This window comes from Augochlora pura, chromosome 4 (assembly GCF_028453695.1).
Source record: "Augochlora pura isolate Apur16 chromosome 4, APUR_v2.2.1, whole genome shotgun sequence".
NCBI lineage: Eukaryota > Metazoa > Arthropoda > Insecta > Hymenoptera > Halictidae > Augochlora > Augochlora pura.
Window position 1 is genome coordinate 25,970,657 of NC_135775.1, and position 22,968 is coordinate 25,993,624.

Consider the following 22,968-nt stretch of genomic DNA (forward strand, 5'->3'; position numbering starts at 1 on the left):
ACTTGCAGTGTTTCCATTTTATATAACCTGCAGCATTTTATACATTGTAAAATTGAATTTTATGACTTATGTAACAGATGATAGCTGTTGACAATTTTTTAAATATTAGTCAATTTGATAAAGATTATTTTAAAACGTCGCGTGATAATTTTTAGAGGAGCTTTTCGACCGCGAAGGGTTAAACCCCTGATAGTTTTCACGATCGGGTTTCCACGAACCTTCCATCGGGGTCGCGCTTGCTTCCGTCCTTTTAAAACCCCGGCTGTTGCATACTCGCGTTTCCGCTTCGTCCATTAAGGGCCCGGGAAACGAGCCGCAATTGTCTCCATTTGATTCCGGGCATCCCCGAATTGAATTACCACTGTTCGAGACCGTCGAGATTAATTTCTTTCGCTTTTTACTCGCTGAACCAGGGGACGCAGGGTCCAGAGAAAAAGATAGCGATTCGTAGCATCTTAATTTAATTTTTTAATTAGAGAAATCGATGGCGAATTGTTCGGAATAATTTCTCGAATTTTTCGCCAGCATTTTAGTTCCTTAAAAATTCGAATCTCTGTGATCGAAATCTGAAAATGAAAGTAAACCAGGACAATTACTAGAATTATCTCATCAAGGAAATAATTAAAGACGAAAGAGTCGTAATCAACGTAGCTCTGAAAGACGTAATATTGCAAAGGGTTAGCCCTCGATTTCCGTTTCATTCCCGACGAAAGTACGTCTGCATTGCCGTAAACGTTACTTTTTACTACGACAGTAATTGCTGACATTCCAAGGAACCGGAGAACGTTTCGTCAGCTCGAGTTTCACGTCTCGGAAGGTCTTGCGATGCGACCGCCGAGCACCCAAAATCTCCCTATCCGCCGAAGTTCCTGCACCCTCGGTTCCCTACTCTAGAATAACAGCTTGCATTATGGTGGTTTCGCCGCGTCAAAGGGTCGCAGAGGGTGGGCCACGATCGTTCTCGGTGCTGCCGGCGTATGCAACGCGGAAGACAAACATTGACCGGCTTCCAATTATCGTAACTCGAGCTGGCGGCGTTTCGATCGCACACCTACCATTCCCGGGAATCGAGAAAACAATCTCCGTCTCGATAATCCGTGTCGCCTGGTGGTCCCGAATTCGGATTCTGCGGCGACGAAATCGAATAAGTAACCTAATGGAATTGTTCGATGGGAGGCGGCATTGTTGGACATTATTCGAAATGTTTCGAACGGATATTTACTTAAACAGTTGCATTGTAATAACGAGTCAGACTTAAGAGGCAGAGTAAAAATTATTTGGTTTTATTAAGGACAGTATTAACCACTTAGCTGCGTCAATTTATTGTGAAGATAAATTTTGTTCTGCGTTTAATCGATCACGATGAGTACAGTTTCGTCGACAGTTATTCTAGAATTACCTTAAACTGTGCGGAATTTATGAATATATTTTATAAATATTTTAAACTAGATCGTAGGAGAATTATTTCTCTTGTAAGACATAAAATCGCCATTTCCTTGTGACGTGTATACTCGTCGTACGCAGCTAACAGGTTAAGAACAAATAAGTGCTAATCAACGTGAAAGGGGTTAAGATAATTTCTCAAACGAGTACGGTTCAGTCGAATATTTTATTCGAGCAGCAGTTGTTCGTTCTCATTAAAATAATTCTTTACTCGAATAAATGAATTTCAATTCGCGACGAACGATTTCACGCGTCGAAATTTCTCCAACGGATAAAATTGCCATCGAGGACAATCGCGCAACACTCGTTTCAAATCGGCGGCACGAGGAATCGATCCCGGTTCGGCGCGCGGGTGCGTTTACCTCGATCTTCCCGTGGCTGCCGCCCTCGATCTTGCCGTACCACGGACGCGGCAATAAATTTCATTGGCCTAACAAATTGTCACCGCTCGTCTCGAGGAGGAAGAGGCGACGTTTCAGGCCACTTCTTCGTAATGGGCAATTGCGGGGCCGGGCTCGCTCTCGCCGCTAAGTAAATAATAAAATCGTCCCAGTCCACCGTGCGACACGCACCAAAGCGGACCCATTGTCTCCCGTTCGTGGTCCGCGTTCGTCCGCGGCTCGCCGCCGCTCTCGCGAATCGATTCCCCCGTCGAAGAAACCGTCGATCGACCGAGTTCCACCGAAACGTGAAACTTTTTACGGTGCTTCTCTCTCTCTCTCTTTCTCTGGTGAATTATTGCGCGGTTCCAACTGGCTCGGTCGGTTCGGAATTAGGGACGGAAGAATTATGGTGGTGCTACGGGAGCTCCGATTTAAATGCGCAGTCCTTCCGCGCTCCGGACCTCGATCCTTTACGGGATCCCGGAGATCCGTCCTACGATCCACGTTCGAGAAAACTTTCCAAAGTTCGTAGTTCCCTCGCAAATATTCTAGTTTCTTCATTCATGGCTGGGGAAGCCTTTGAATCGTTCAGGATTCCGGATCGCATTGTCTTCCGGCTACTTTGGACGCTTCCTCCGCGGATCTCGCTCGCTGCGATCAAGATTTTCATCGGCGAAACTTGCAAAATTTGTCTCGTCTTGCAGAGATCGCTTCTACTCCGTGACGTTCTCGTTCGGTGAATTCGGAAAATTCCCAATTAATGCGTTTAGCTTAATCAAGATTTCGACCCGAAGGAACGCTGAAGGTTCGCCTTTGTCTTCGTCGCGATTCGTCGGGCAAACTTTATAGGATTAACAATTCTCCTGTCTCGTTAAATTTCGCGCCGTTTGCTCGCGATTTTCATTCATGGAAACGCGCAGCACGGCGCAACAAGACGCTCTTGTTTCCGAGCGGACCAGCATCTCGGATTGTCGAGCCGAGATTGTCGCTGTCTCTAACTGCGCCATAAAGAGGGCCATCAAGCTCCGAATGGGGAACGTGGGATACCGTTTTTAAGTTTTACGTCCTCCGCGCGAGAGAGAGAGAGACGATGGTGAACGTTTATGCGTCTACGCTAACTGCGAAATGGTCGCCAAGGCCTCTCGATCGTTCTAGACGTTAACGGACGATGAGCAGCCTCTCGCAGTCGTTCGTTCCCTGCGATAATTAGCTCGAGAGGTACATACATACTCGTCGTGTTTTCCAAACGGAGAAAGAGCTGATCGATTGTGCACGTTTTGATCCTTCTGCGCCTGCAAAAGTGCTTCTTTTTCAGCCTCGACGCGCCGAAGAAGACCACCGGAGGTGTGACTGAAAAGACTTTCTTTGCCAAAGAGTAGCGGAAATAATATATATGCTTGTACATAAACAGAGAATATTTTATCGAACGGAAGGAACCTCGGGGAGAAAGCTTCTGGACCAAAGATCTCCATTTTCAGTGAAAGTGTGCCGACGATTGGGAACGATATATCCTGGAACTTCGTGCAATTTTTGTAAAGCCGTCGCGAGCAATTGTGGAAATTAGTCGTGCCAACCTAACGCGAAGGGACGCTAGAAAAATATCCTGGAAATGACGTGGAAATTATAAAGGAATCGTTGGAAATGATTTCAAACATATCTGTAGAAATTAATTAATGCTAAGAACATCGATGTCGAGGACCAAAAATATATTCGAGCATATCTAGAAGATAATCTTAAAACCTAAGAGCATAAAAATATTTTTGAAAAATATTAGAGGTAACCGTTTGGATCGTGTATCTGGAGACGAGTGATAAGAGTATCCCGGCCGAAACATAGCGAAGGATCGGTCGTGGGCGCGGATCGTTTGTAAATTCCGTGGGCAATCAGGATATCGAACGAGAGGGAATCGCCGCATCGCCCGAAGGTCGCGGTCCAGATGAAATTTCGCAAATCCACGTTGCCCAGCCCGAAGATGGAATTGCTCTCGAGGCGGTCGTCGGGCGACAGGCTGTCGACCCTGAAAAGGTCGAGGTCCTTCCGGGCGTCGTTGAAGCTGATGTCGAAGCTGCGGACGCACGCGAATCTGCGTCTGAACGCCGGCTTCGATTTGTCCCCGGCGAGCGCGCGGGATCAACGGGATCGGAAACGTCCCGGCAAACAGCTGTCCCTGGTGGAGGAGTCGTCGAGTCCCGCGCGGGATACGGAGACGCAAGGATCGATCAAGGACCCGTCGAGGGATCCCCGGAGGAGCGGGAACGGGCCGCCTGAGGGCGGGACGAGGCGTTCGACGAGCGAGAACGAGCTGGAGTCGCAGAAAATCAGCAAGGAGCTGAAAAGCAAATTGTGCTTGACGGACAGGATAATGAGGAAGAGCCGCAAGGACCCGGAGAAGACGACCAAGCCGGCGACCAATCCCATGTCGCCGAAAGTGGCGCATATCTTCCGGTGGAAGAGCTGCGAGGAGACGAGGAATTCGTCCTGCTGCGACAGAAAGGACGCTTGTCGTCCGAACCGCGTGTCCTACGAGAATCCTACCTTCTGCCTGGACAGCTCGTTGGACTCCTCGGTCTCGAGCTTCCTGTTCGAGCCCGGCAGCTTGGATCGCTTCAACGAGGGCGACGGCAAGGACGATTCTCCAGTCAACACTGCGCAGGATCCAGGCCTGACCGTCCTCGTGGACTCTCAGAGATCCTGCGAAGACAAGTTCGTGTACCGAAGAGACTGCGACCGTCCTCTGATGGTTGGGTCCAAAGCCAGGAGCCTGTCCGTGAACGACGTCGTCCTCCAAGACGAAGGCGGAGCCGTCAGTCTCGACTTGAACATTGACACCTTCGACTCCTTGATAACCGTCGAGGATCTGGAGCGGAAGTCGCCGGACGTCGTCGGGAAAGCCACCGTCTGCTCGTCCAGGTCCTGCAGGATCAGGACCGTCGACAATTTCGCCAACTTCTGGTCGAACGCCCGCGGCGGCAGCTTCCGCAGCAAAGTCACCGTGGGCAGGAAGAAGTCGATCAAGGATCCGAGGGATCGGCCGGCCGTCGGCCAAGATAGGATCCTCGTTGCGACCACATCCGGAACAAGTACGGACCTACAGCAGGTTTTGTAACGCGTCGCCGGGACCCTTCGCGAAGAGACCTGGGCCACGGTTTTATTTCCGATTACTCGCGGGATTAGAATTTTACGGCGGAGATTTATGCCCCGATACGGTGGGACAGAAATTGGATTGGGTTAGAGAGCTTCCTGGTCGGGATTAATTACAGGGTGTCCCCGAGCTTGCGAGGAAATCTTATCGGAGACAAATAAATCAGCGTTTCGAGTAAGAAGACATAGTTCAGCGATTTTTCTGTACTCAATTTATCGCAGAGCTTGTAGTAAAATCTAAGTAAGAGAAATAAGCGAGATCGGTAAGAATAAATTGGATTCTGGTGTCTACGACGCGTAGACTTTCTGCGTACGAAGCCAGCCACCTTCGAGCTTAAACAAATATTAATTGCAACACTGGAGAAGTATGAACATTTTCAAAGCCTTCGCGCCACGGTCTGTTATCGAGCGCTCTTCCACGCGATGGGAGAGAAGGCAAAAATATTGTAGCATAATTTATCCAGATTTCTCCTATCGTTTCACGCGAACAAACGCAGTGTCTCGTTCGTAGAAAACGCGGCACGACCGCGTTTTTAGTCTTACGTTTGTGTTACGTTTGTTTGGAATCTGACCAGGGATCGTGTTACATATGCCTTTATTATTCCTTTTGCGCCCGTTTATTTATGGCGAAACGGGGGGAGGCCGTTGCCGCCCGTAAACCCAAATGCCCCCTTCGCTCATCTTTATTCAGTTTCTGTTGTTTATGTTCCCGCAGAGTTGTACTCTTTGCAAGGGATGGAGTTCCTGGAGGGTTTCGGGAAGAAAAAGCAGCAACCGAATCAGCCGAATAGCGTATCGTCGGTGCACATCAATCCCCTGTCGGCACAGTCCCTCAACATCCATCTGCATGGTATTTTCTGTTTGCTTTTTTGTTTTTATATTGATTTTCTCCGTTATTCGATCCGCTGTTTATTTAATCCCCGTCGGCCGGGAGTTTAAACACCGGCCGGTGACCGGACACCTCGCCTGCGCGCGCGTGTTTCCCTTCGCAATTTTCCGGTCGCTGTCCCGTTCCCATCGCGTCCCATTTCCCAGCGAATCCGGAATTCGTGATTCAATCGGGGCTCGTTTGCTACCGCCCGATCGATTTCTTTCCGCGCGATGCAAAAATAATCGGTCCGATGGTTACAGATACGCGAGAACGGATCTCTCTCTTTCTATTTGTATATACAGTCGGTCCCACAAGTATTCGTATACCCTCTCGTTGCTTGTAAGAGAAATTTATTGAAATCAAGGAACGCGTGTAAGATTTTGCAATGAACTTTTTATTACGAATGAACGCATGTATAAAGTTTGTGTATAACACATTGTAACAAAATTTATTAACTGATAACAAAAATGTATTGATATATTGATTATATATATTAGAGTAGCTTTTTTACTTTATATTAACCCTTTGCACTCGGTTGTCCCCTCTCAGGGGACATCGTAATTCTAGTATATGGTTAAACATTAAAGTTTATTAGCGATTTGCAACTATTTCTCGATGTCTACAAATTCATATAAATCGAATATTATTATAACAATATTATATATACATATATCGTATACTATATAATAATATAAATGTTTATAAGCGCTGGTAGGTAACATCCATGATGGCGCCGAGTACAAAAGGTTTATTCTAGTTCTGTATTAGGCTTTCTCCAAACTTTTCCTCTTCCCGTCACATCGAAAAATATTAAATAAGATAATAAAAAGTTTATTGGAAAATCTTACACGCATCCCTCGATTTCAACAGATTTCTTTTCTAAGCAATGACTATACGAATACTTGCGGGACTGATTGTATACATCTATCTATCTCTCGTTTTCAATGTCTCCCCTGCGGCGAGAATTAATTTATTGCGCTTTCTGTTCGAACGCAGCCCTCTTCGCAGCCGTGGAGCATGGACACCTGGACAAGGCCCGAAGCATCCTGGAATCCACGGACGTGGATGTGAACAGGTGAGAGAGAGAGAGAGAGAACAGATTCGGCTGTTTCTTGACCGGCGCGTCCCCTCTTTCTTATCGAGCCACGGAGATTCGCTTGGCTCCGGGATGATGATTCTCCGTGGCAGAAATGGCGGTAACGAATTGGAAAAATTATGCGACGTCACGCGCTGATTTGAAACGCCACGGAATGGTAGCCGACAGTGGCACTCCACGTGGTCGTGATCTAGGTTAATTGCAGAGCTCGTAATTAATTTCCTCGGCTGTCCTAGAAAACAAGCTAATTAATCCGCGATCGAACGACGAACGTTCGACTCCTCGTGTGCTTTGCTACTATATCCAGACGACGATCGATTCGCCCTTTTTTTAAACAGGGTGTTCGCACACCGTCCGGAGCAGCGTCAAAACCGACGGTTTCAATAAAATATAAAATCCGTAAATTCCATTTATTATTCTTTCGAGCGACGGCATTTTTCGAAAAGCCGCGTATCTCCGCGAGAAACTTTCCCCCCACCGGGGACCCGCTATTTCGCTCGCGACGGCCGCCAATTTCTCTCCGCGAGAAACTAATCCGTCGATTCGCAATTTTTCAAATAGAAAAAAAAAATGAAACGAGAAAAAACGGTTCGTCCTTTTATGTAAAAATGTAACCCGCGGACGCGTCGAGCAGTGGATAAAAGCTCGCCGTTTTCGCGGGAAAAATAATGACGCGGCGGTGTAACCGTATCGCTCATCCAGCCATTCGTTCCGCTGTCCCTCCGGTAAAATGGAGTATAAAGCTCGTCGCGTACATTCCTCATCGATTCTTGGCCCGCGGTCCGAGTAAATCGACCGTGAGAGCCCGCTTCGATTTCATAAAATCGCTAAACGCCCCGCCGGGGGACGACACCACCGAGTCGAGACATTTTTACGATCCGCGGCCGAACTTTAATCACCGCCTAGCTTTCATTACTATCCGCTCGTAATACCGCGTTGCAACTTCGAGCTTTATTCCTGTTCCTAGTAAAAAATAGATTTTATTAGTCGGAAGAGCTGCGGTCGAACCTCTCAACCTCGATCGCCGCGAAATAGTTTCACCACTCGTCGATGGGAAGAGATTCCATCGATGGAGTCGTCGCGGCGTTTAATTCTCCCCTCCGTTAGGGCTCGCTCGCTCGTAAAACCCATGGATTTGTCGCGAAAACGAATGGGTCGCAGACTAAACTGAGGACTTTGGGAGAGTCTTGGGATATTGTTGCAGTATTTTTATTCGTTAGAACGAACTTGTATTAGTGTTGCCAGAGTATAATAATTCGCAATTTGTTAATTACGAAAGGAGCAGCTTTCTTTTCATCGAACCCCCGTTTCATAGATTTATAATAATTGATTTGTCACAAATGGGGGTCAAAGTTGCATTATTTTCACTTGCTAGAATGATCTTAGACCATATTAATTCGCATATTAATTACCATATTAGAAATTATTACCATATTAATTACCATATTAATTCGCAATTTGTCTATCAGGAGCCGAGTAAGGTGCAACTTTCAATCACGATTTTCCTCGACAAGAATTTCTTTGGATCCAGCCTGCTGTCATCGATCATGCTATCGTCGATCATTCTCGGCGCACGGACTCGCGTAATCGTAATCGCGTCGCCCTGATATTCGATTCGTGTGCGTCGCGACGGCCCTTCCGCTCGCGCGCTTTAATTACCGTCCTCGCGAAACATCGTCTCGTACGCGTCGAGTGGCCAGGCGCGCGCGTGCACGTCCGTCGTTTGCGCCTCGCTAATCCTATCGATCGGTGACAGAAGGCATGCTGGATACGTAGCAATTGCCGGCCGATAATTTGATTTCGTCGACCGGACGGGACAGTCGTAGATATTCCGTCGAACGATCCCCAGCCTCGATCTACGCCGTAATTCATTTACGCCGCCAGGTTTCCTTGTCCGTCGAGCCGACGTCGTCGCGAAAAGAATTCATTGATTTCTCCATCCGCGAGGAATATCTCCGGGGCTTTTTAATCGACGATTGCCACGCTCGGGATCGAATCCCTTTTCTAGGAATGTGGAGGACGCGATTGCAAAGGCCAGTTCCTTTTTTTAAATAGTATTTCTATATTTGACCAACGATAGTTATTACTTTGTCTCGTAGACGATATTTCTTTTTCATTTACTTATTTGATAAAGACAATATATTTTTAAAGACTTATAAGTAATAAGTATATAAGTAAATAAAGACAATATAGTTGTTATATTAAAATTATATTAAAGACAATGTAGAATAAATGCTGATCGTCGCAGCACGATAGGAACGACAGTGCAAGGGGGTTAGTGCTTTATGGGACCCGTAAAAATAACGGGCCGTTAATTCCGTAATTTACGATTATTCAGATTGCAAAGAAACATTCAATAATTCAGTATATCACTGGTCGAAAATTTTTTTAATCTCGCTCGTTAAAGATCATAATAAACGTCTCACTATTCCTTCGAATACAAAACCGCTGCTGTCGGTGCTCCGAACACCGGAGATGCTCGAAGCAATCGTTAAAAGAAACTGCAACAGTGGTTCCAAGAAACTGTAGACTTTTCTGAAACCCTCGCGTAGATGTTTGCAACAATTCGATTGCTTATCGGCCGAGTAAATTGCGACGGACGAAGGGGAACGGGTCTCGTTTTGAAAATCGACGTCGGAGAAGAGGCGGAAATAAATTTTTGTTACGCCCGAAGACATCGGCAACGGTGACGATAAAGGGAAGTTTCTTTTTCTGTAAACGACACGGCGGAGTTGGCCTTTCGACCAGACGGAGGGAGGGGGGGAGTAGAAGAAGAAGAAGAAGTGGTCGAAGTGCGCTGCGGAAGTGAAAAGAAACCGGGAGAAGTTCGAAACTTTTCTGAGAATCTTGTTCTGCGGAGCGGAGTGTGAAAATTAGAGTTTTCTCGGTCCTCGCGGCCGCGACAAAGGAAAGCTTCGGCAGCGGCGATCGGTGATTCGAGTTTTGAACAGCGAATCGGCGGATTCTGGGTAGCGTGGCGTGTGTCGGATCGGAGCCGGTGTCGCGGTGATGTCTCCGTAATGTTGATTCAGTGATACGAAGTTGGATCGATGATCGGGCAGAGTAATGACATGGTTAGCTAGAGGCAAGATGGCAGACTGGATTTATTTTGTACGAGGGTTCTTTTTATATTAGGTCGGTGCGTATGAGATATCGGATTTTTAAGTGAGTATATAATTAATTATATTAATTATATACTTTATATAATCATATTTATTAATATTAAACTCGCGTTGGGAAAAGCGTATTGAAACAAATGGGGTACATTTCGATTAAATCGATAGCTTTTGAGAAAAGATATACAGTTTTATATATTAACTTAATTACCTTTGCACTCGAAGCCATTTTAATTGTAAATGTGATATAATTTTCCTGATCTATAGTATTTCTATAGTATGTAATAATTGATTCTTGCGTCTCGTAGCGACAGCTTTACTACTTAATGATTTCTTAAAATCTGAACTTTGTTGTTATAAAAATTACTTTCGTAATAGAATAATTTCAGTGGTGCCTCAGAGTCACAATTCCAGGGCAAAGGGTTAAACGTCCGACATTTCAGATGCACTAATAATATTCTTATCAGTCGGTCGTAGATTGTAGTCTATAGGATGTGTCATGGTTCAAAGGTCTGGGAAAGGGTGAATAGGAAAGGTACACACTGTGCAGGCTGGTTGTATATGATGTGGTGACGTCACAGTCGATGCACCGTCGATCGAAAACGAAAGATCCCTCCCGGTCGGCGCGTATCAGCGAATCGGACGTCGCGTCACCGTTGCGTCGTAATCGCCGCTGAATGTCCATTCTCCGCCGTGATAATCCGTTTATTCACTTCGCCTCCCTTTTGTCCCGGTTCGCTAATGGTAGCTCGCGGTAGCTGGTTTATGCCGGAACGAAATTGGCGGCGATTACCTCGCGGAAACGGGTGCAATCGGCCGTCTTCCGCGTGGGGCATATCGTCGCGTAGAATTTTCGCGCGACCGATTACTATGCGCCGAATTGCAGCGCACCGCAAACCACTGCCACATCCAACTCTCCTCTGTCCCAGATTTCTTAACGAACAACCCGTATCCCTTGACGAATCTGCGCCGCGTTGCAGAACCTCGGCAAAATTTACAAAATTCATCAGCCGCTGGCATAATATAACGAACAAGTTCGGAGAAGCCCCGCGATCGCGTTCGAGATCCTTTTAATCTCGGCCCGGGGTAATTAGAATGAAACAGAAAATTGCTGATCGTATCTACGCCACGGAATAAAATTCTAATTTAGATTAATCCGTTGCACGCGCGCGGCCGAGAAGCCGCGATCTTCTTCTTCTTCTTTATGCAACTTCCTTTTTTTTTTTTTAAACATCGCTTAGACGATTTTGCAAATTGGCGATTGGCGGTTGCATATATGCGAGACACGGGTAGCGAGCACGAACGAGCGAGTCAACAAATTCCGGTTAAACGTTTAATGATGATGTTTCTCGGTAGAGAGTTCAGTGAATCATTCGACGATGATCGTCGCCGTTTTATATGAGGGGACTTGCGCGGCGGCGCGCGTTTCGCCGGGCACCGTTGTAGAAACGAAAACTTTGAATCCTGCTTAAATTGTCCAATTAACGGTCTCTCTCTCCCCCCACCCGGCAACTGACGACAGCTTCAATTGGGTTTTCAGCGTGAACAGCGACGGTCTATCGGCCCTGGACGTCGCGGTGCTCAGCAACAATAGGCCGCTGGCGAAAATGTTGGTCGCGTTCGGCGCGCAGGAGGGCAACCAATGTAAGTGTCTCTACCAAGTTCAATTACAAATTCCGTTCGATACGATCACCCCTTTTCCCCGATGACCGTTCCGATCCCCTAACGGTGACGGAACAGGTTATCGCTTTCCTTTCAACCCCGCCGATTCCACAGAAGGATTTGCGACGCTTCCATTTTAATAATTGGAAACGACGGGGAGCAACGCGGTCTGAACGTAAATCACGACACCTGTTAATCTTTCCATAAATTCTGGTGGAAACGAGTCCGTCCGATAGCAATTTATGTAATGAAATCAACGACGGAATGCAACAAGTATTACTTGAACCTTGATGGACAGTTTCTCTCGCATTAAAAATTATTAAAATTAATAATAATTATTATTATTATTAAAATGGCTTTACTAATATAGTATAATAATAATTAGCGTAGTATAATAATAATAGTAATAATAATAATAATAATTATTATACTACGCTAATTATTATTATACTATATTAGTACTATAATAATAATAATTATTATTATTATTATTATTATTATACTACGCTAATTATTATTATACTATATTAGTAAAGCCTTTAATAATAATAATTATTATTATTATTAGTCTTTATTCGCAGGCTAGTAAAGTCCTTTTGAGTTACATTAGTTCAGAACACCCTTACAAATAGTACATAAAAATAAAAATAAAACAATTCCAGGCTTCCGATTTATCAGATCGATTTCAGCTTTCTATAGTTTTCTAATTGCGCGCGACCAACAGCCGTCCAACAATGTTTCGTATCGGCTTCTAATATAACAGCGCGTGTACCGTGCTTCTCCGCGCTCCTTTCACAAATTTTTTTTGACCCCCGCAATCGGAAACACGGATCGCGGCAACAATGGTCTTTTAACAAGTTCGGCAGCGGAGCATGAAGGCGAGAGCAGATTGTTATTTCGCGTTCGCTTCTTGTTCCCGCTCGAAATGTCCGCCGTAAAAAAAAGAAGAGAATCGCGAAGAATTGGTTCGATCGCAACGATTCTTTATTCCGAGAGGAAATAATCGCAGATTCGTTTTACGACGCGGAGAGATTTGGTAAACGAATTCCGGGCTGGAGGAGGAAAGAGCCACGAAGAAATTCGATCGATCGTATCCGGTGTCCCGAAGAAAAATTGCTCGGCGGTAGGAAAAGCGAACGAGGGAGGGTCGGTGGATCGTCGAGAAACGGGATGGGATTCCAATTAGGATTCCGCCGGCTGCAATAAAAGTACCGTCAAGGTTTATCGCGCCCCGACCACCGTTGCGGTGGGTGAGAATAAAATGGCGGACGCCGGTGTCCGTCTTGATTTTCGAGGGACCATTTATCCTCGCGGCTTCGATCGAGCAGCGTGCGCGAGTTTTTCCTTTCCTCGGCGATTGGTCGATGCTTTTCACCGATTCTAGCTAACATGTTTCGTTATGGTGGAAGGTCGGCTGCTGAATTGCTATCCTTTGCAGCGAGGAGCTTTCGCAGTCGGCGCATTAAACGGAACGCAATTCGTCGATTCGATTGCCAGACGCTGGTTCCGTTTAATAACTTCGCCGGTGTGCAACAAACGACGGACCGCTCCGTTGGCTGCAGCGTTGCGCTGCTCGGGGCGAGCACGCGTAAATAATCGTGGCTGATTAAAGCGTTTCGTTAAGACGGCTAATTAGATCGCGGATGCTTAGGCTCGAGCGATTTGTCGGGAGCCGCGACCACTTTCGCGCTTCCCGTATTGTATGCATGGTATATTCACGGGGACACGAACGACGCGTGGCTTGTGCAGGCGTTCAAGTCTCCCGAATTAAAATCTTCATTTTCGCGGAGTTTCGTCGAAAGAGAGAGAGAGAGCGCGCGATATGAAAGCACCGCGTATCGGCGGTACGTTTATTTTCGCTCGTAAATTACAGCGATTCCCGAGCGATGAATCAACAAAACCGAATGCCAGACGGTGGACGATGAAACCGCTAAACTGTTTTTAAATTGCTGTTTTATATATGCGGTCGGAAAAAGTGCGCTCGTTGCCGGCACGCGATTGGCATCGTGTTCCCGTTCGTGACCGTTCGGTAATTTTATTCGGAAAAGCGTCGGCACGTCTCCGGTACGAACGATTGTTATTAATGTTAATCGAATTGTCTGGAGCGGGGGCCGCCTTCTCCGTTATGCCCCCGGACCCTCCTCCCCCCCTCCCGTTATTGTCCCGTTAAACCAACGTTTCGCACGAAACGTCGCGTCGTCGTCGAATAATCCTCTCGACGAGAGATTGTGCGTGCCGCGACGGAAAATGGAAATCGATAGCCGACACACAATCGCGATGAAACGGTATCGCCGCTCTGTTCCGCGCGGCATTTCGCATCGGTAAACATCCACCGGCCGGTGAATCGACTCAATTAGCCCGCGCTTTTCTTTTTTTTTTTTTTGTTCGACGACGACGACGACAAGTCGACACTGATTCGCGCAATTCAGCCGATTACGCGCGTTCCGCCGGCAGTTTCCGCGCTCAATATCGCCGCTCGTTTCCTTCCTAATTCCCGCCGACTGTAGTCGTCTAATAAACTTCATTCAGACGCGGAACAAGCGAAAAGGCCGAGGATTCTTGACCCGACATGGCAAAACTTTAAATTGGGTCAACCAATTTGTAGTCGACGGACCGGTCTTACCCTGAGAGCCTCTCGAATTTTCCGCAAACGTCTCTTGAATCCCCTACGTGCTCTTACCTACTCTTTTTGCATATATCTTGGTCCCTCTCGTTGGGTGTGTCTTTGTCCAATTAAATTCGCAGAAATTGTTAGGTACATATTAGAAATAATGAAATGACATAGGTGAACGCTCAAGGAATGCGATCGTGCGCCAGCGTCCATAGATAGCGCCTTCGTTAATTTTTCCAGCAGCGTTTGCTCCTCCGTCCTCTTTCCCTGGAACTAATTTCCTCCGTAAGTGTCGCGGAGGGTTAAGTAGACTTAGGAACCTGGAAACAAGTTTCCAAGTGGAACCGATTGTAAGAAAGCCGTCTGATTGATCGCGCAGTCAAGTCCCCGGAGTCTCTGGGCAGTCACCTGGCCTCGTTGCTGACGGAAGCGGAGCACAGGGTCCAGGAGCTCGGCGGGAGCACTTCCGGTAGCGGTGGGACCACCCTTTTAGAGCCGCCGAGCAGCCATAGATCAAGTTTTTCGTCGCAGCACAACAATCTCACGGGATGCGGCGGCAGTACTGAGGACAAGCAGCTTGCTCTGTGGGAGAGGAGAGCGAGAGCGCTCAGAAAGATGCTTCTTGGGTTCGATCAAGCGAGTGAGTACCGCGATGCAACATTGTTGAACCATTGCTCTATTCTCTTTCATAATTTTAATCGCTGTATTAAAACTCGCATTCATTTCAGGACCACCGGATATGCCGTTCCTGGTCGCAGTCGACGTCACAGGGACCACCTCGGTGACGGTGAGGTTCCAGGAGCCGGATTCCCACGACTCCTCGATCTGCACGAAGTTCAAGGTCCAATGGAGCGTCAAAGAGGACTTCTCCGTGATCTGCGGGGAAAGGGAGGTGCTCGACATGAAGCAGCGAGAGTGCAGGATCGACGATCTGATCCAGGGACAGAAGTACCATTTCCGGGCAGCCGCTGGGAACTTGAAAGGCTACAGCAGGTTCAGGAACTCGACGCCCGCCCATGTTACTCCCAGCAGTAAGCTCGTTTTCAAGCTACGAAAGTCTTTTACGTCTGCTCTCCTTGCTTAGGTCGACTTCGCTTTAAGATCAAACGAGTCAGAATTAGAAACCGTGTACACAAAACACGAAAGATTCACTCTGTGACACAGCGCGGCATTGTTCCAGGTTGGAGGGACATCGATGGCAGAATGCCAAGGTTCGCCGGCCGGCTGGAGCAACTGAACACTCTGTTTACGGACATAAGACGGCCGGAGTACACGCAGGAGACGCCGGCGGTGCAGAGGCGCAACCACAAGAAGAAAACGACGATAAAGCAGCTCTTCTCGGCGACCAGCAAGTTCCAGAAGAACCTGAGGCGCGGCGTGTTCCTCGCCTGCTTGCTGTACCACGAGGACAAGGTGCTCGTGACCAACGAGGACTTCCTGCCTGTGATCGAGGTTGACGAGACCTATCCTAGTTGTATTTACAACGACTTCCATTGGCTGATGAAGGTGGCCTGCACCTGGGACGACGTGAAAACCCTTCGCCAGGACATGGAGAAGAGCCACAACAGCTCGACCAACCACTTCAGGATAAAGCTGCTGCAGGCTGCAGCCCAGATGCAGGTCAGTTCCGTTCCAGTCGCGTTCTTCTTTCGGATAACGAAATTAGGGAGAACTTGAGAAGGCTAAAGTGTAATTGATCCTTGCAGGCAGCGCTCTGCATACAAGATCTCGGTCAACTCTACCACAAACCTATTAGGGACGTCCAAGGAACCTTGGTTTTCTCCACGGTAAACTACGTGAAGTCTCCGAAGCTTATTTCAGTATTAAACAGCAGATGGTTGCCTCTGAGCAAAGTCACGAAAAAGGTGATCACTCACGAGGAGAGCAACGTGGCGGATATTCTGATATCCAGTATACAGGAGCAGATGACGTACCATCAAGTTAGTAGCATTAAGCTGACGAAAGGACTGTACTTGGGTTACCTGAAGATGCAGAGCAGCGTGGACCTGATTCAGGTCGTGGTGCCTGCGAAGTCACCCAACGTGTTGCCTCATTGTAAAATTCGTGATAATCCTCATGTGTCCGCGTAAGTATATCGTCTTAGAAAAGCTATGCTTACTCGGAGTATTCTGTAAAAATTAATTTCTATTTTTCTGCAGCGAAGAATGGGATTATCTGAAAAGGATAACCCGTCTGCAAGCGGCAGACGTCTCGGGCAAGGACGCTGAGGAGAAAGAAAACGTGACGAACGAGTGCCAGGGCACCGAACAGCAAAAACTATTCGTTGATCTAGTCGCTGCAACCGCTAGACGACTGTTCAATTATATGGAGATCAACTCTGAAGACACCTTTTGTCATCGACTCTACGACGCCGAAGTCATCGATCTAACTCACGACGTGTCCTTCCTTATCGCCGTTCCTCCAGCGGAGACCGCTTGCTCGGTGCCCGGAACCAGAGAGATACTTCTGCAAAGAGGGGATCTATTATCCTTGCCCATCCAAGTGTTCGAGATGGTCCACTTGAACACCTATCAGAAGGACGTGATCAACAGATACTCGAGACTGAGCTGTATCTTGGAATTGGATACGGCGCAAGCACAGCACAACCACAGAGAAGCGTTCAGTTCTTTGGAGCTGAGCGTGGCAAAGGACAAGCTCACCAGGCTTCAGGATCTTCAGACGCAGGTGAACACAGTTTGGAAGGGATCCAGGTGGCTGATCGACGCGATCACGTTCGCCAGGGACCGTGGATCCTCTCAGCAATGCGTAAGTAGAATTTAACAGTTACAGAATCCTTGATCTCTGAATTCGAGTGTTTACCTTTAGACTATATTTTTAGGGCTCGTCGCAGGCGCTCGGGATTTCAATGAAGCACTTGCTCAGTCTAGATAGAAACAAAAGCAACAGTAACAGCAACAGTCTGAAGAGAAGCTTGCTGCAGCTGCCGCCACGGGACCCGAAACTCGTCAAGTCCAGTCCAGGCCGTGGCAGCTGGCCAGGACCGAACGTGACAAATTCCTCTTCGAATCTATTGACGACAGAGTTTAGCAAGAGCGAGCAACAGCTGCCCAGCAGCCAGTACATTCGCAAAGGCAGCAACACGTCCAACATGTCCACCGGATCGGAGCCCCCGAAATCGTCGGTGCCGCTGAGCAGCACCAGCAATCTCAGCAACACGACCAGCGGTGGCAGCAACAACCATCTGGTACCGTTGCAAAACGCGAGGCTACCACCCTCCAAGTCCGAGGACACTCTAATCCTGACGAAATATAAACACAGCCCCAGGAATAGGTCGGCGACGATCACGTCCGCCTCGGCCAGCACCAGTCCTCTGCTCAACATCAAGCCGATCATCTACGGCGGCTCGTTGCTGAGCGTCTCCACCGCCATGACCAACACCACCAGCCTGCTCAGTGTCAGTAACACCAACTCGGACAGTTTGCACTCTCTGAGCAGCGACGAGTACTCGACGCCGAACTCGAGCGTCTGTATAAAGAGCTTGGGCAAAGGAAAACCGGCCAAGCCCACGGCCAGCGTCGCGTCCATGGCGACCGGCTCTTTGGAGAGCCAGCTGGAAGAGGAAAAAGACGAGGCAACCATGATGCCGGCACCTTTGCCCGGCATCCTTCAGGTAGATGACCCCTCTATTCCTAAATTACAATTTGTTAGCCTAGCGGTTAGAAGGGTTGACGTAATTCTTCATGGGGAATGAGTTTAGCGTAATTGGATGAGAGTTAGTACAGTGGACTTTCTCATATAACACGTTTCCTTTGAAAGAATAATTGCACTTACAGAGTCCACTGTACATGCACTGTTTGAGTAAACCCTGGAAGTCTTTTCTAACTCGAGTTACCAAAGTGTCAATGGATCTCAAGATTAAGGTACAAATGTCGTGCACTGCTCTTGGTATTTAGAGGAATGTCCCGATTAGCGAGAATGATTTTGATATCCACTGGCACAATATATATATCCACTACTTTACTAGAACAAGAACTGTTCCCCACCCTAAGCAAGCATTCTCAGGACACTCGTTATCAAATCCGACCGCTTGAGTTTAAATAATGTTTTTCCTTGTAGGGAACACAAGTCTAACCCGATTGTAGTTAAACACAGCTCACTTGGTCTTCTAGTGCAGACCGATGTAGCAGACATATGAGTAAGCCGCTACACCGCCTAGCGTTTTAGCGCTTGTACCGCTCATTTACCAGTCATCTCGCTTTTCGTGTGTCGTTCTAGTGGAGCATGCCAAGCTATGTATCCTCTTTCAGCTTGTACACTGTGCACACCGTCACACACTAATTCTTAGGAAAAACTTACTGTAAAGACAACTCTAATTCTCACACCAGCAAAGTAAAAGTCTCGCAATTCCGATCTACCATCGTAACAAGTTTTCGATTCCATCGCCAACTCACGATTATATAAGCATCGAGTGCTACCAAGCTGATTGTCACCGCAAACGCCCAACACCTCACAGCAGAAACTATCTGTCAGCTGTCGTGAACGTACGACGCCGTTCTATAACAATCGAACGTTATGTATTTCCAGGTCTACGCCGCCTACGAGACCGGTCTGGCTTCCGGGACGAGCCTGAAGCTGCACGTGACGCCACGAACAACGGCGCGCGAGGTGGTGAACCTGGTGGTGAAGCAACTGAACATGGCGGTCGTGCTGAAGGGTCAGGAGGGTCCCATTTACACGTCCGACGAGCTGCCGAACTTTTGTTTGGTGGCTGTGATCGGTGCTCGCGAGCGTTGTCTCAGGGACGATTTCCGGCTGTTGCAGCTGCAGAACCCTTGGAAGAAGGGCAGGCTGTACGTTCGACAGAAGCAGGACGTGCTGGCTGCTCTGGAGCACAGCAGCAAGCACACAGCGTATTTATAGCATAAGTAGAAACCGTGCGGCAAGAGATTGTTACGTAGAGAAAACGGTTTCGCGGAAGAGAGAAACCATGGTCCCGAGGCGATACCGTGTAAGACACTTTCCATCTTGTTAATAATCGGCGGCAGAAGCCAAAGATCCTTTAGCTTAACGCGCTCTACGAGCTTCCGGATCAGACGAGCCTTCGTTTTCATTTCTCTCCGAGATATTTTCGTTTTCTAAAGCTATAGGTACTTCGCAGCGAGGACGAAGCTCCCAGACCAATGAAGGTTCTGGACGGTGTCAGGCAGAGAGAGAGAGAGAGTTTCTTTTTTCATGATTTCGAATGCTCGAGTCGCGTTAACGTGTACATAACGAAGAGAGGCGCTTGTGCCCAGGTGTATCTCGAGGCTCTAAGTAAGCTACAACTAATTAGATAGAGGTGTGCGAGTGGACGAGCGTGATCCTCTTCGAGGGTGCTATTTTAAGGCTGTAGTTTCCCAATGCTTGCGTCGACGAGATTTAAGAGACGTTCGAAATTTCCATTTCAACCTGGGATCAAAGGAATCGGATCCTGGATGGAACCATGGATCCTGGAGCTTTCTTATCCGAGAAAAGATTGGGAAACTATGGTTAGAGACGATGCGTACATTCCAACGATTTCAAGCAGAGTCTAGATAGTCTGGAGCGGATAATACTCAGTCGTATTGCTGTATTTTAGGTACCGATCTCAATGTTTCAATGCGAGTACACGGACGCTTCGGAGATGATCTCATCTCGCGAACGTCGCGTTCAAGCGGATTTGTAAATTGTCAACCCCGTTCGGCTCGCTGCGATCGATGCAACACGATCCAGCGATCGATTTAGGGCCACCGTCTTGGACGCCTCGATCGCGCGGAAGATTTTATATTTATATTTCCCGACTAAGTACGACGACCGAGCCTCGTTCACGAAAACGGGACTAGGTTTTCGAGGCGGATTAGCTGGTCCCCGTTCTTTTCTAGCGTCTTAAGGGCGTCCGTCGGTTATCGTGAATGCGTGTACGACGTTATAACGATATATTGACGACGATCCGCGCTGGCGACTTTCGTTGCGCTCAAATGTCGACGGGAGTCGCTCGAGGCGCTTCTTTAGGAATAAGTGGTGGACGATTAGGGGCAGATTGCGAGCAAGAACTGTAGGTGATCGATGAAAGAGGCTTTATAGACTGTTGCTTAGATTTAACGAAGACTAGCGCGTTTATTTTTAACCCTGTGATGGCACGTGCTGATCTGTCAGTATTTAAAATCCTGAAGAAGTGTGCGATCAACCAGCGTTAACCACCTAAATTAATTTCTTAAAAATTCGCGAATTATCTATACTCGATATTTCGATTGTTATGCAGAAAAGTAGCATTAAACGAGAATGGCACGCTATGATACGAGTCTGGAGTATTTGAAATTTTGTAGAAAAGACTAGTTTAATTTTCTAAATACTTATATCAGCCAAATGGCATTACTGATATTATTATAAATTATCTATATTCAAGGTTCGAATATTTCTGCAACGGTAGAGTGTTAAACGAGGTTGGCTCGCACCTTCGAGGTGTCTTATCTTATCGGTTGGCCAGCAGGAAATCCTCTCCCAATCGATCCCCCGGCTGATCTGTCTCAACGAGAACAAAACGGGCGATTAACTGAATCACAAGACGAACAAAGTCATTAGCAGATTAATTTTAGCGTTGCGTCCCTCGTAAGAAAGAAAAAAAGCTAGACGTAGACGCGAAATGACTCGTATGTGCCACTCTAGGGTTAACTCCGAGGCAGCGTTGTTTGCTCTTGAGCAAGGGTTTGCTCTTTTTCCTTGCGTCCAATCCGCCGGCCGATCATGGACACGGCCGGCGGTTATTTTGTTACGAGGATTGCTCTCTTTCGTGTTCTCCGGGCCCGATTTCGTTTGGGGGGAGCGTGTAACGTTCTCTCGGTGTCAATGCATCTGGATTTGTATATTTGTATTCTACGCGGTACGAAACGTGTGCACGCTTCGACGCGTTTATTCTCCGTTCAGGCTTGCGATCAAGGAGGGCTGTATGCGCGCGCGTGTGTGTGTGCTCGTTGCTGGCTGTATTCTCGAGGAATTTGTCCTATCGGTGGTCTCGATCGTGCTCTCCAGCCTTTCGAGGACTGTTATTCGCGGTGATTGAACGATCGATGCGGGGTGGATTGTATAATGAACGCGCCCGGGACGCGCGGTACCGCTGTGCAGCGGTCTCTCCCATGTATTACTTAATCGTTAGCGTTTAACGTAGAAACGTGGCGGTCGAAGGAAAACCTTTGATCGCATCGCCGAGTTTCGATTAGAGGACTCGAGGAAATTAAATATTCCATGTAGCTTTCGGATTAACTGTGGACTTTTGTGCGGTTGGCTTGTAGTAGAAGCGTTGGCTAGTCCTCGATTTGCATCCCGAAGAACGTACAGTTAATTTCAACTTGTCGACGATTGATTGCAGGTTGCGAAAACACGATGAATATTTTATTTGAGATCGCTGTTTCTTTTCGATAAAATGCAGTTTGCGAAAACACGCTTCCCATGAATTTCGTAATTCTTTTCGATGAAATCGCATAAACGTGTAGCGTATTGGGCCAGTAGTTTTCTTAACGAATTCGGACGAATTCCCAGCGTGATTGAATTAGCGTTAACGCGATGATCCGTCCTTCGGCGAGGGAAACAGGAAGATCGATCGATCGACTGGACAGTGGTACCGAGCAACGAGGGGGCCACCTATGTTTAAACGAAGATATACGATGCACATATTTTTTTATTGAGAAAACAAACGAGATGGAAAGAAAGAGAGAGAGCGAGAGAGAGAGAGATGAGACGAAAGAGAAAAAGAATAGAGATTTTTACCGTATATTGTCGGAGTGCGTACTCGTCACTGGTTAAACAGGACACGAATAATTGATTAGTACGCATTCGCGTGTTTCGTCAGATTTAGCAGAAAAAGGAAGAGAGAGAGAGAAAGAGAGAGATGGTGATATATGTATCGTGAAAGAGCGGGAGAGTGTGGGAGAGAGAGAGAGAGAGAGAAATAGATTCACTGAAGAGAACGTAAAACGAAAGAAAAGTTAGTAAATTTTATTAGCTCTACTTGAGTGTTTATCGATGTTGAGTGTAAAATAATCAACCTAGCGGATAAGTGTTAACGCCGGGAGGAGATACGAAGTTTAAACAACGCCTAGATTTTCCTCCTGAATTAATGAGAGCGAGCGAGTGAGAGAGAGAGAGAAGAGATGAAAATATGCATTAAAAATACAAAAGGACAAAGAAACGAACTACTTGTAAATATTCAAAGAAATCTATGTATGTATAAAATATAAATTCAGAATGACCGAAGAACTGTTCCATTATTTCTCGCCGATATTGGAACCGACGAGATACGGTAATAAAATTACCTTCTCGTTACTTCTGGATCATCCAAACCCACTGTACGAATTTTAACACAGATTCAACTATGTATTAGTAAGATATTACACGGCGGTAATTCGCGGCGTTTTGGCTCGTCGGAGCCGATTATTGGCAAACGGACTTGACCGGTTCACCGGGAAACCGAAGCGTCGCTCGGTTTGGATGAGCCTGTATCATAGCCAGAGGAAATTGATCGGTGTTGTTTCATTAGCCGGACCGAGCCAACCAGTAATTCTCGGGGAGCGGAGAAATGAACCCGGACCCTGACGACCGAGAGTCCCGCTGACCCACTTCCGCCTTGTTTCTCGTCTCATCTCGCCCGTACCACCTACTCCTTATTTATC

At 47.2% G+C, this 22,968-nt stretch overlaps 1 protein-coding gene across 6 annotated transcripts in view; it reads left to right on the forward strand.

Moving 5' to 3' along the window:
* Positions 1 to 22,544, forward strand: part of Wake (ankyrin repeat and fibronectin type III domain containing protein wide awake) — a 161,979-nt gene extending 139,435 nt beyond the window's left edge. For 3 of the 6 annotated variants that reach the window (XM_078178143.1, XM_078178144.1, XM_078178146.1), the window contains 11 exons: positions 5,683 to 5,817; positions 6,835 to 6,913; positions 11,591 to 11,694; positions 14,703 to 14,963; positions 15,052 to 15,354; positions 15,504 to 15,943; positions 16,030 to 16,409; positions 16,483 to 17,089; positions 17,163 to 17,954; positions 18,118 to 18,204; positions 18,869 to 22,544. In XM_078178143.1, coding sequence (XP_078034269.1) covers positions 5,683 to 5,817; positions 6,835 to 6,913; positions 11,591 to 11,694; positions 14,703 to 14,963; positions 15,052 to 15,354; positions 15,504 to 15,943; positions 16,030 to 16,409; positions 16,483 to 17,089; positions 17,163 to 17,954; positions 18,118 to 18,204; positions 18,869 to 19,204 — 3,524 coding nt within the window. In that variant the 3' untranslated portion in view covers positions 19,205 to 22,544. Of the gene's footprint in view, positions 1 to 3,139; positions 4,907 to 5,682; positions 5,818 to 6,834; positions 6,914 to 11,590; positions 11,695 to 14,702; positions 14,964 to 15,051; positions 15,355 to 15,503; positions 15,944 to 16,029; positions 16,410 to 16,482; positions 17,090 to 17,162; positions 17,955 to 18,117; positions 18,205 to 18,400; positions 18,480 to 18,868 lie in introns of those variants that run through there. The other 3 variants (XR_013493828.1, XM_078178142.1, XM_078178145.1) reach the window with 3 other exon arrangements.
* Positions 22,545 to 22,968: the final 424 nt, after the last annotated feature.